At 38.6% G+C, this 13,811-nt stretch overlaps 1 protein-coding gene across 1 annotated transcript in view; it reads right to left on the bottom strand.

Moving 5' to 3' along the window:
- Positions 1-13,811, bottom strand: part of AHR (aryl hydrocarbon receptor) — a 54,014-nt gene that overhangs the window by 13,485 nt on the left and 26,718 nt on the right. The window contains exons 4-8 of the mRNA XM_027573860.2: positions 12,961-13,050; positions 10,585-10,708; positions 2,569-2,699; positions 973-1,175; positions 165-274 (exon numbers count right to left, since the gene is read on the bottom strand). Of these exons, the coding sequence (XP_027429661.1) occupies positions 165-274; positions 973-1,175; positions 2,569-2,699; positions 10,585-10,708; positions 12,961-13,050 (658 nt within the window). The remainder of the gene's footprint in view (positions 1-164; positions 275-972; positions 1,176-2,568; positions 2,700-10,584; positions 10,709-12,960; positions 13,051-13,811) is intronic.

Here is a 13,811-nt window from a genome sequence, read left to right as displayed (position 1 = left end):
TGTAGAGCAGTTAATAAAGAGTGTAATTCAGGTTAATCATAACGGTATGACACTGAGTGTAAGTTTACTCAAATAGTTGCCTTAAACACATTATGTAATATTCTGAAATATGTACTAGAACATATGCCATTTTCCAGGCATGTTTATAAGGAAATACAACTTACTCCGGATATGGTACTCAGCACAATAAAGCATATCAGCAGCATGAATAAATTGATATCCTGATCCTCTCATGCACAACTCTGCTTCAGTATAGCCTAAAACAAGTTTTCCTCTGTTTAAAAAAAAGGTAAAATAAGAAATTGGTTATATGCTATTTTCTGCACTGTTTTCCTTGACATTCAGAATTTTACATTAGCAGGGAGAAACAATTAACCACATTCATGTAACTGCTTTCTTTTGTTTACGGCTGTTAATTTCAGCTTTAGATGGTTTTCTTCTGAATAAAGAACACAAAAATTAGCACGGTTAAAGATGACTCTAACAGAATAGATTATGTAAATAAAACAAAATCTTTAATAAAAATGTACAATGCTTATACTCCATTTTGAGGGGCAAAGTTTTTCAAACCTATCTGCAATCCCGTATTAGATGAAAAACAATGATACATTTTGATAGGATATGAATGCTAATATCACAGTCTACTTCAGAATTTTCTGGAAGTTACTAAACTTCTAGGGCTAAAAATTAAAGTTTGTATGTTATAAAAATGTAAAAAAACCAACAATAAATGTCATCAGGATACTGAATCTTACTAATATAAGCAATTCATCTTTATGATACAGAAATTGTGAAAAGTAAAAAATTATAAGATGATCTGTGAGCCTGATGAAATTATTTTAAAAGGCTATACTGAAAGAGTATGAAGTAACCGCTCACATAATAATAAACATTATAAGCTACACTCTGTTTTACATGCAAAGAGATTTACTGCAACAAACAATGAAATAAAACTGCAAAAGTTTTACTTACTTGGCATCACAAGCAGTGGGTGTAAAGTCTAGTTTGTGTTTGGTTCTGAAGATGAAATTTTTCGTTCGGATCTCAAGGATGGATGGTGGCTGAAGGGGAGTCGCTATGGCAAACAAAGCCAACTGAGGTGGTAGTACTGATCCATCTTTCCCTTTCTTATTCTGTCCATGAAGATACTTTAACCTGCCTTGGAAATTCATTGCCTTAAAAAACAAAACCGCTTCATTAAAATTAACACTTTAATACTGTGCATGTCAAAAGGCCTTATTGTGGCCATTTCCAGTACTCTTGGTAATTCCATAAAAGTTCCTGAGGCTGACTAATGCTATTTTCATGCCTTTCTCCACAGGAAGCCCATTACAACTATCCCCAAAGGTCATAGGAACACTATCTTAAAAGGCCTGACAAGGGAATTGTCACAACAAAATTGCCTGTGTCACTTTCTGAGCTCACAACTGCCCTGTTATTCACACCTAGCATACTAGTCCCCCCTCCTCTTGGCATTCAGTACCTACTTCCTCAATGAATGAACAGTGATAAAGTCATTAAGTACACATTAATATTCAAATTCAGATAAGCTATAGTCCATAGCTCACTGTCTGTTTCATAACTCATGGTAATCTTTTATAGAGAGATAAAATGCAATTTTATTAAAATGCTACAATGAATAATAAAATTCATGTAAAGAATGTAGAACTCTATTAACAGTAAAGGACACTTTTAGAAAACAGAGGAAACAAAGATAATTTAAATGTGAACATGACCAATTTAGTTGCTTAAAACTGTATTAAACACGCTGAGGAATGGTTCTGACCTCAGTATATGATAGCAACACAAAGAAGAAAAGACCCGATGATATAAATTCCATCTCAGAAATACATTATTAACTGATCATCAGTACTAGGAAGACTATCTCAAAGCACAATTCTACCTCTGGGTCAGGAAAATTATCTTCAGAAATAAAGACATCAACAAAAATCACTGTTTGCTAATATTTAAGATTTTATTATCTATTTCAAATTCCTGATAACTCACAAAGGTAATGTGGATCATGCTTTGTTCTCTTCTGTACCCAGCGGAATCTTAAGGACAAAGACCACTACCACTGCAAGTATCCTGCTAGAGCTGCACGTTCAGCCTGCACGACGGCAGCTCACACCACGTGACAATTCTGCAATAATGAATATACAACGATTTTTCTAGGTGGCAGTTACTGTAGCTATGTAGAAAATGCCATGATAATTTTTCTTTCTGGCAAGGATTAAATCCAAAGAGGGTAAGCATTCTGTTGCTAAATAGGGCTACAAAATTCTCGGTTGTACACGTTAAAAGAGTCCTAAAAATAGGCAAAATACAAGGTTCTATGTTATTTCACTCCATCTTTGTTACTACCTCCTACAAGACTGAGATTTTGAGTTATGGAAGATATTGGAAATCTGAAAAAAGTAATCTTTAAGTTACTTCCCATCATGAAATTATTTTAATAAAGGAGTTTTAAAAATACTCAAATCTAACCAAAGAAAATGGTTTCAGTTTTCTTTTTTGCTTTCTGAAAATAAATAATAATTGCCAGTATCATAAGATTTTGCACCTTACCAGAAAACCAGATGAATTATCCAGGAGACATCTGAGTCGGCACACGAAGCTCCTTTCCATACAGGAAGAGTTTTCTGGAGGAAGCTGGTCTGGGGTATAACAGCCTACTGCCTGTGGCAGGCCATTAGCTTCTGCAGAAATAATAGCAACATAACTTTGTGTGTCATTTTGCTGTATAATCAAGTGTTTGGATAGCTGAAATTTGTGTTAATTTCTAAACGGGATTCTATTCTGAATACAAAAAAGGAATAATCATTTTCAGAAGAGTAGCTAATGGAAAGAAACCAAAATGTACAGAATATCACTTTTACTACATACTTTATTCAGTTTTGTTTTTATATCTGTTGTCAACAATATCCATATTTTCTAATACCTTTTTTTTTTTTTAATTTTTTTATTGTTATGTTAATCACCATATATTACATTATTAGTTTTTGGTGCAGTGTTCCATGATTCATTGTTTGTTCATAACACCCAGTGCTCCATGCAGAACGTGCCCTCCTCAATGCCCATCACCAGGCTAACCCATCCCCCTACCCCCCCTCCCCTCTAGAACCCTCAGTTTGTTTTTCAGAGTCCATCATCTCTCATGGTTCGTCTCCCCCTCTGACGTACTCCCCTTTTCTTCCTCTCCTATTATCTTCTTCTTTTTCTTTTTTCTTAAAATATGTTGCATTATTTGTTTCAGAAGTACAGATCTGTGATTCAACAGTCTTGCACAATTCACAGCGCTCACCGTAGCACATACCCTCCCCAATGTCTATCACCCAACCACCCCATCCCTCCCACCCCCAACCACTCCAGTAACACTCAGTTTCTTTCCTGAGATTAAGAATTCCTCATATCAGTGAGGTCATGTGATACATGTCTTTCTCTGATTGACTTATTTCACTCAGCATAACACCCTCCAGTTCCATCCACGTCGTTGCAAATGGCAAGATCTCATTCCTTTTGATGGCTGCATAATATTCCATTGTGTATATATACCACATCTTCTTTATCCATTCATCTGTCGATGGGCATCTTGGCTCTTTCCACAGTTTGGCTATGGTGGACATTGCTGCTATAAACATTGGGGTACACGTACCCCTTCGGGTCCCTACATTTGTATCTTTGTGGTAAATACCCAGTAGTGCAATTGCTGGATCGAACGGTAGCTCTAATTTCAACTGTTTGAGGAACCTCCATACTGTTTTCCAGAGGGGTTGCACCAGCTTGCATTCCCACCAACAGTGTAGGAGGGTTCCCCTTTCTCCACATCCCCGCCAACATCTGTCGTTCCCTGACTTGTTAATTTTAGCCATTCTGACGGGTGTGAGGTGGTATCTCATTGAGGTTTTGATTTGGATTTCCCTGATGCCAAGCGATGTTGAGCACTTTTTCATGTGCCTGTTGGCCATTTGGATGTCTTCTTTGGAGAAATGTCTGTTCATGTCTTCTGCCCATTTCTTGATTGGATTATTTGTTCTTTGGGTGTTGAGTTTGATAAGTTCTTTATAGATTTTGGATACTAGCCCTTTATCTGATATGTCATTTGCAAATATTTTCTCCCATTCTGTCGGTTGTCTTTTAGTTTTGTGGACTGTTTCTTTTGCTGTGCAGAAGCTTTTTATCTTGATGAAATCCCAATAGTTCATTTTTGCCCTGGCTTCCCGTGCCTTTGGCGATGTTTCTAGGAAGAAGTTGCTGCGGCTAAGGTCGAAAAGGTTGCTACCTGTGTTCTCCTTTAGGATTTGGATGGACTCCTGTCTCACGTTTAGGTCTTTCAACCATTTGGAGTCTATTTTTGTGTGTGGTGTAAGGAAATGGTCCAGTTTCATTCTTCTGCATGTGGCTGTCCAATTTTCCCAACACCATTTGTTGAAGAGACTGTCTTTTTGCCATTGGACATTCTTTCCTGCTTTGTCAAAAATAAGTTGACCATAGAGTTGAGGGTCCATTTCTGGGCTCTCAATTCTGTTCCATTGATCTATGTGTCTGTTTTTGTGCCAGTACCATACTGTCTTCATGATGACAGCTTTGTAATAGAGCTGGAAGTCCGGAATTGTGATGCCGCCAGCTTTGCTTTTCTTTTTCAGTATTCCTCTGGCTATTCGGGGTCTCTTCTGGTTCCATACAAATTTTAGGATTATTTGTTCCATTTCTTTGAAAAAAGTGGATGGTATTTTGATGGGGATTGCACTGAATGTGTAGATTGCTCTAGGTAGCATTGACATCTTCACAATGTTGATTCTCCCAATCCATGAGCATGGAACGTTTTTCCATTTCTTTGTGTCTTCTTCAATTTCTTTCCTGAGTATTTTATAGTTTTCTGAGTACAGATCCTTTGCCTCTTTGGTTAGATTTATTCCTAGGTATCTAATGGTTTTGGGTGCAATTGTAAATGGGATAGACTCCTTGATTTGTCTCTCTTCTGTCTTGTTGTTGGTGTATAGGAATGCCACTGATTTCTGTGCATTGATTTTATATCCTGCTACTTTACTGAATTCCTGTATGAGTTCTAGCAGTTTTGGGGTGGAGTCTTTTGGGTTTTCCACATACAGTATCATATCATCTGCAAAGAGTGAGAGTTTGACTTCCTCTTTGCCGATTTGGATGCCTTTGATTTCTTTTTGTTGTCTGATTGCTGTGGCTAGGACTTCTAATACTATGTTGAATAGCAGTGGTGAGAGTGGACATCCCTGCCGCGTTCCTGACCTTAGGGGAAAAGCTCTCAGCCTTTCCCCATTGAGAATGATATTCGCTGTAGGTTTTTCGTAGATGGCTTTTATGATATTGAGGTATGTACCCTCTATCCCTATACTCTGAAGAGTTTTGATCAAGAAAGGATGTTGTACTTTGTCAAATGCTTTTTCTGCATCTATTGAGAGGATCATATGATTCTTGTTCTTTCTTTTGTTAATGTATTGTATCACGTTGATTGATTTGCGGATGTTGAACCAGCCTTGCAGCCCAGGGATAAATCCCACTTGGTCGTGGTGAATAATCCTTTTAATGTACTGTTGGATCCTATTGGCTAGTATTTTGGTGAGAATTTTTGCATCCATGTTCATCAAGGATATTGGTCTGTAATTCTCTTTTTTGATGGGGTCTTTGTCTGGTTTTGGGATCAAGGTAATGCTGGCCTCATAAAATGAGTTTGGAAGTTTCCCTTCCATTTCTATTTTTTGGAACAGTTTCAGGAGAATAGGTATTAATTCTTCTTGAAATGTCTGATAGAATTCCCCTGGGAAGCCATCTGGCCCTGGGCTTTTGTTTCTTGGGAGATTTTTGATGACTGTTTCAATTTCCTTAGTGGTTATAGGTCTGTTCAGGTTTTCTATTTCTTCCTGGTTCAATTTTGGTAGTTGATACATCTCTAGGAATGCACCCATTTCTTCCAGGTTATCTAATTTGCTGGCATAGAGTTGCTCATAATATGTTCTTATAATTGTTTGTATTTCTTTGGTGTTGCTTGTGATCTCTCCTCTTTCATTCATGATTTTGTTGATTTGGGTCATTTCTCTTTTCTTTTTGATCAGTCTGGCCAGGGGTTTATCAATCTTGTTAATTCTTTCAAAGAACCAGCTCCTAGTTTCATTGATCTGTTCTACTGTTCTTTTGGTTTCTAGTTCATTGATTTCTGCTCTGATCTTTATGATTTCTCTTCTCCTGCTGGGTTTAGGCTTTCTTTGCTGTTCTTTCTCCAGCTCCTTTAGGTGTAGGGTTAGGTTGTGTATTTGAGACCTTTCTTGTTTCTTGAGAAAGGCTTGTATTGCTATATACTTTCCTCTCAGGACTGCCTTTGCTGTATCCCAAAGATTTTGAACAGTTGTGTTTTCATTTTCATTGGTTTCCATGAATTTTTTTAATTCTTCTTTAATTTCCTGGTTGACCCATTCATTCTTTAGTAGGATGCTCTTTAGCCTCCATGTATTTGAGTTCTTTCCAACTTTCCTCTTGTGGTTGAGTTCTAGTTTCAAAGCATTGTGGTCTGAAAATATGCAGGGAATGATCCCAATCTTTTGGTACCGATTGAGACCTGATTTGTGACCTAGGATGTGATCAATTCTGGAGAATGTTCCATGGGCACTAGAGAAGAATGTGTATTCCGTTGCTTTGGGATGGAATGTTCTGAATATGTCTGTGAAGTCCATTTGGTCCAGTGTGTCATTTAAAGTCTTTATTTCCTTGTTGATCTTTTGCTTAGATGATCTGTCCATTTCAGTCAGGGGGGTGTTAAAGTCCCCCACTATTATTGTATTGTTGTCAATGTGTTTCTTTGCTTTTGTTATTAATTGCCTTATATAATTGGCTGCTCCCATGTTCGGGGCATAGATATTTACAATTGTTAGATCTTCTTGTTGGATAGACCCTTTAAGTAGGATATAGTGTCCTTCCTCATCTCTTATTACAGTCTTTGTTTTAAAATCTAGTTTGTCTGATATAAGGATTGCCACCCCAGCTTTCTTTTGGTGTCCATTAGCATGGTAAATGGTTTTCCACCCCCTCACTTTCAATCTGGGGGTGTCTTTGGGTGTAAAATGAGTCTCTTGCAGACAGCATATTGATGGGTCTTGTTTTTTAATCCAATCTGATAGCCTGTGTCTTTTGATTGGGGCATTTAGCCCATTTACATTCAGGGTAACTATTGAAAGGTATGAATTTAGTGCCATTGTATTACCTGTAAGGTGACTGTTAACTGTCTGTTGTCTGTGTTCGTTTCTGCTCTTTGCTGCTTTTAGGTTCTCTCTTTGCTTAGAGGACCCCTCTCAATATTTCTTGGAGGGCTGGTTTCGTGTTTGCAAATTCCTTTAGTTTTTGTTTGTTCTGGAAGCTTTTGATCTCTCCTTCTATTTTCAATGATAGCCTAGCTGGATATAGTATTCTTGGCTGCATATTTTTCTCGTTTAGTGCTCTGAAGATATCTTGCCAGTCCTTTCTGGCCTGCCAGGTCTCTGTGGATAGGTCTGTTGCCAATCTAATGTTTCTACCATTGTAGGTTACATATCTCTTCTCCCGAGCTGCTTTCAGGATTTTCTCTTTGTCTCTGAGACTCATAAGTTTTACTATTAGATGTCGGGGTGTTGACCTATTTTTATTGATTTTGAGAGGGGTTCTCTGTGCCTCCTGGATTTTAATGCCTGTTTCCTTCCTCACATTAGGGAAGTTCTCTGCTATAATTTGCTCCAATATACCTTCTGCCCCTCTCTCTCTCTCTTCTTCTTCTGGGATCCCAATTATTCTAATGTTGTTTCGTCTTATCGTATCACTTATCTCTCGAATTCTGCCCTCGTGATCCTGTAGTTGTTTCTCTCTCTTTTTCTCAGCCTCTTTATTTTCTATCATTTGGTCTTCTATATCGCTGATTCTCTCTTCTGCCTCATTTATCCTAGCATTTAGTGCCCCCATTTTTGATTGCACCTCATCAATAGCCTTTTTGATTTCGATTTGGTTAGATTTTAGTTCTTTTATTTCTCCAGAAAGGGTTTCTCTAATAACTTCCACGCTTTTTTCAAGCCCAGCTAGTATCTTTAAAGTCATGATTCTGAACTCTAGGTCCAACATCGTACTAATGTCCGTATTGAGTAGGTCCCTGGCTGACGGTACTACCTCTTGTTCTTTTTGCTGAGGTGATTTCTTTCGTCTTGTCATTTTGTCCAGAGGAGAATAGACGAATGAGAGAACAAAAGGCTAACAGGTTTACAACGTCCCCAGCAAATATACTGTATACAAATCAGAAAAGACCTGAAACCAGGGGAAAAGAAAGGGAAAGAAAGAAAAAAGAAAGAGAAAAAGAAAAAAAAAAGAAAAAATAGATAAAAACAAAAACAAAACAATTCAAAAAAGGCAGAATATGATCAAATATGATCAGGCTAGTGCATAGATCAGTGCCACACACTAGATTTTGGGCGTATTTTGGTCTGTTAGAAAAAAGAGCCTCCTAAAATTTTAAAGGAAGAAAGACATATATGTACAAAATAAGGGTTGATACAATGAAGGGATGGAAGATGACTGTAAAGATGAAAATTATAAAAGATTTTATAAAAGGACTTGGTAAGATAAGTTGTTTGAAAAAAGAAAGGAGATTTAAGGAAAAAAAAAAAAAAAAGGAAAAAGGGAGAGAATGTGATCAGGCAGGAGACTAGAACAAAGCCATACACTAGTGGTTTAGGGTATATTTTGATCTGTTAGAAGAAACTGTACCTCAAAATTTTAAAGAGAGAACAACTTATATATATATGCCAAAAACAAGGATAACTACTATGAAGGGATAAAATATGACTCTAAAAATGAAAAAAAAAATAAAAAATGTTTTTTTTTTTTAAAAAAAGGGATTTATAAGATGTTGGTTGAAAAAGGGAAAAAGAAAAATAAAAAAAAGTCAACAAAAATTAACTTTGATGAAATAATGAATCATGGTAAAAAAAAGAAAAAAAAAAAAAAAAAAAAAAAAAAGAAGCCATGAATCTATGTGCAGTATTCCCCTAGCGCTGGAGTTCTCCTATTCTCCTTGATCGATCAACTTGGTCTTGGCTTGCTGGCTGTTTGTGTTGATCTTCTGGGGGAGGGGCCTGTTGCTGTGGTTTCCAAATGTCTTTGCCGGAGGCGGAATTGCCCCGCCCTTGTCGGTCCGGGCTAAGGAAGCTGCTCCAGTTTGCTCTCAGGAGCTTTTGTTCCCTGCAAGCTCTCGGTACAGCTTTGGAGGACCAGGGCGAAAATGGCGGCCTCCCAGTCTCCGCCCGGAGGAGCCGAGAACTCGGGGCCCCACTCCTCAGTGCGCCCCCAGAGAAAAGCAGTCACTCCCGTGTCCCCGGTCTCTGGCCGCACTCCGTGTTCACCCGGCCTGTGATCGAGCGTTGCTATCTCTGGCACCCGACCCCGCTTGGAGTCTCCAAACCCAGCAGATCCCTGCAGTGCGTTCCCGCACCGCTCCTCCCCGGGAAGGAAGGGGAGTCTCCCCGGATCTGCTCCTTGTTGGGTCCTTGCTGGGGGAGCCGTGCCCCGACTGGGCCGCAGATCACAGTTTATGGCAACCCCGAGCTGAGAGCCCGCGACTCTGCTCCGTATCTGCAGCCGGCTTCCCCGCCCCGACACCTGGGAGCTCTGCCGCACTCAGGCACCCCCGGTCTCTCTGTGACCCCAAGGGTCCTGAGACCACACTGTCCCGGGAGGATTCCACCCCCCGCTTAGCCACTGCAGCGACGTCCCTCCGCCGAGCCAACTTTTAAAAGGTCCGATTTTGTGCTCCGCGGCTCTAGCACTTGCCAGAAGCGGCCGACGGAGGCCCCTCCCCCGCCGTCTATCCTCCCGAATATCGCCTCGGATTCACTTCTCCGCACGTCCTACCTTCCAGTAAGTGGTCGCTTCTCTGTTCAGAGAGTTGTTGCTACTCTCCTGTTCGATCTCCTGTTGAGTTCGTAGGTGTTCAGAATGGTTTGATCCCTATTCAGCTGAATTCCTGAGACCAGACAAAATCTAGGTCTCCTACTCCTCCGCCATCTTGCTCCGCCCCCCCCAATACCTTTTATCTTAACACTTTCATAGACTTCTAAAAGCATTGTATGTATGTTAATTACACTTCAATAAAAAATAAAAAATAAATTAAAAAAGTAACATAAAAAAGCATTGCACTGAGACAAGTTTTTATATACTTGCATATTCTAGTTTGCTTTTTTATTTGGTCCATTTTACAGACAGAACAATTTATACATACTTGAGTATCAACCTTATATATTTCTTCCAATCTCTCTCAATAGTGTAAGTGATTTTTTATAAAATATAATACTGAGAGGGACACCTGGATGATTCAATCCCGTTAAGCGTCTGAGTCTTGATTTCCACTCAGGTTGTGGTGTCAGGGAGTGAGATCAAGCCCTGTGTCTGACTCCGTGCTGAGCAGGGAGTCTGCTTTTCTCTCTCTCTCTCTCTCTCTCTCTCGCTCTCTCTCCCTCTGCCCTTTCCCCCACTGGCATACTCTCTATAAAAAAGTAAATAAATCTTTTAAAAGCACCACACTATCATTTGCATTCTTACCATCAATTCCTTGTCCAGAGTCTGTACACTGTGAAGGGTTTAATGTCCAGTGTAGCTGACGCTGAAATTCACCTCGGTCTTCAGTATGAATAAGTTCATATACGCTCTGATGTATGACATCAGACTAAAGAAAAAAGATACAAGGAAACTTTTTTAAAGTACTGATTAAAAAAATGTGGCTTACTGAATTAATTTCAAAATGTAGCTAGATTACTGGGTGCTTGTCATTGGTGACGAATGCACATCAGATGGTCACAAAGCTCTCTAGTCATCCTGATAGGAAAAGCCAGAGAGAGGGAAGCACTGCTCAGCCAAAAGTTATCTGCCATCGCTTTCTTACCTGAATGCTTTTCAGTCAAGTAGGTCACCTCCTCACTCCTTAATTGCAATTTAATTTAAATTATTTTTTTATTTTTTTTAATTTAAATTCATTAGGTAACATATAGTACATCATTAGTTTCAGATGTAGAGTTCAATAATTCATACAACACATACAATACCCAGTGCTCATCACACCACATGCCCTCCTTAATGTTCATCATCCAGTTACCCCATCCCCCTACCCACCTCCCTTCCAACAACTCTCAGTTTGCTTCCTGGAGTTGAGAGTCTCTCATGGTTTGTCTCCCTCTCTGATGACTTCCCATTCAGGTTTCCCTCCCTTCCCCTATGATCCTCTGCACAGTTTCTTATATTCCACAATGAGTGAAACCATATGATAATTGTTTTTCTCTGATTGACTTACTTTGCTCAGCATGATACTCTCCAGTTCCATCCACGTCAATGTAAATCTAAGTATTCATCCTTTCTGATGTCTGAGTAATATTCCATTGTGCGTGTGTGTGTGTGTGTACGTGTGTGTATATCACATCTTCTTTATTGATTTATCTGTCAATGGACATCTGGGCTCTTTCCACAGTTTAGCTATTATGGACATTGCTGCTATGAACATTGGGGTGCAAGTGCCCCTTCACTACATCTGTATCTATGGGGTAAATACCTAGCAGTGCAATTGCTGGGTCATAGGGCAGCTCTATTTTTAACTTATTTTAAATCCTATTTCTTTCACAAAACCATGTCTGAAAATCCAGTCATCTTAGACTTCTCTGAAGCTTAAAAGTATTATGTATTTCTTTCACTATCCTCTAATGATTTTCTTTATATTAAATTTTTGCTTCTGTGGTAGACTCCAAAAGAGTAAGGGATTATGCCTTGACCGGCTTAGAATCCCTCCTCCGCCTCTTACCTCTCAGCAAGTCAGACTTTGTGGCAGGGCCAGGTTTCACTATCTACCTAGTTTAGCTATCCAGACTTAAATTTCCCTGTGAATTTAATCTAGCATTAAACCATCTTGATGCCATCCGTTACCCAACTGCCAGAGTTCTCATCTAAAACACAGACTGCAGCATACACATTCCCTTAACAAAAACTCTTGCAGGTTTCTGTTGTGTATATGACAAAGTTTAAACTTCAGACTATATAACACTGTAGACACTGCTATTCAAACCAGCAGCCTTGGCATCACCTGTGAGCTTGTTAGAAATGCAGATTCATGGACCCCACTCTGACCTAGTGAATCAAAATTCTATCTGGAAGTGAGGCCCAAAGATTTTAGAGTTTTACAAGTGAGTCTTAGACACATTAGAATTTAAGAAATACTGATACATAAGAAGAGCTAGTATTCAAGTGTACTCACAAAACTGTTCTCAAATTAGATGTTCTTGTCCTTCAAATACGACAAATACCTTACCACTCCATTTATGCACCATTTACTCAATAACATTAAACAAACTAAACATGTTCATCTCTTAAAGTATTTCCAGTCTACTGTTTACAGTACTTGTATCTTTTCTTTCCTGTGTTCCCTCCACAACTGTCCACCCGTCTAAATCTTATGTTTTCTTTAGGTTAGCTTAAATACCATTTCCTTCAGGAAAGCTTCCATAATCAGCTTGAGTCAGAATTAAAGGTATGAGCCATGATATTTTTGCCTATACCTTTACGTATCACCTCATTAATTTCATAGTTGCCATATGCCCTCTGGTATCCGTAACCAATGTGATAGCAAATATTCTCTTGTCTGCCCACCCGCCTCCCCTGATCCAAAGCCTATCTGTCCCCAACGTGAATGTTTCTTATATATAAAAAAACACAATCTCCATGAATCTGATGAACATATAAGAAAATTGTAATGTAGTAAATTATTTATAAAAATTATTAGCTACAAATAATTTTATTCTATAGCATATTTTAATTGACATTTTATATATACAAATTATCATTTATGTCCCTAAAACATATGACACATAAAAAGTAGTTAATTTTCTCAAAAAAAAAATTTTTTTTTTTAACATGGCCTGAGAAAAATATACTTACCTGCTGAAACCCCAGGTAATCTTGTATGGTAGAAGAAGCATAAAAGACCAAAGCATCTGTGGTGACAACCAGCACAAAACCATTGAGAGCCTACAAGGAAAAAAATTACAAAATTAGTAATGTGACTAAATAACAATATTGTCACTCATAAATACTGACTTCAGTTAAGGCTGTTAGTTTTATTGCTGAAAAATCTTCTCTTTAAAATGGTTAAAATGAGGGAGCCTGGGTAGCTCAGTTGGTTAAGCAACTGCTTTCGGCCCAGGTCATGATCCTGGAGTCCCGGGATCGAGTCCCACATCGGGCTCCCTGCTCAGCAGGGAGTCTGCTTCTCCCTCTGACCCTCTTCCCTCTCGTGCTCTCTATCTCTCATTCTCTCTCTCTCAAATAAATAAATAAAATCTTTAAAAAAATAAATAAATAAAATGGTTAAAATGATTACATCTCAAATACAGACATTCCATCTACTGTGCAATGAGAGGAATCTATGCATACCTTTTGATTTTGATAAGGAAAAGCTTACAGCTCAACTTAATGCTCAATCACAGCAACTTTAATACAAAATTGGATCTTCTTCTTCATGCTTTGGATTTTCAGAGATTATAGCTATGTGTACCTGGTGAGTCGCCCCAGGATGAATGGTGGTGGCACCCATCGGGAACTTAAATGTTTAATAATTAACACCCTCACAATTAGTCTTAAATTTCAGTTGGCAGTAACAGTTACACCCATTTTTGTATTTTCTCCTTCTGAAAATACCTTCTTTGTAGAGAACAGTATCCACTGATCATATGCATTTTATTTTGTAGAGTGTGATGCTTGTTTGAACAGTCAAATGAATTTAGTACTTT

Source organism: Zalophus californianus, chromosome 12, assembly GCF_009762305.2.
Source record: "Zalophus californianus isolate mZalCal1 chromosome 12, mZalCal1.pri.v2, whole genome shotgun sequence".
Classification (NCBI taxonomy): domain Eukaryota; kingdom Metazoa; phylum Chordata; class Mammalia; order Carnivora; family Otariidae; genus Zalophus; species Zalophus californianus.
Note: the sequence above shows the minus strand (reverse complement) of the source record. Positions and strands in the feature narration are given on the sequence as shown.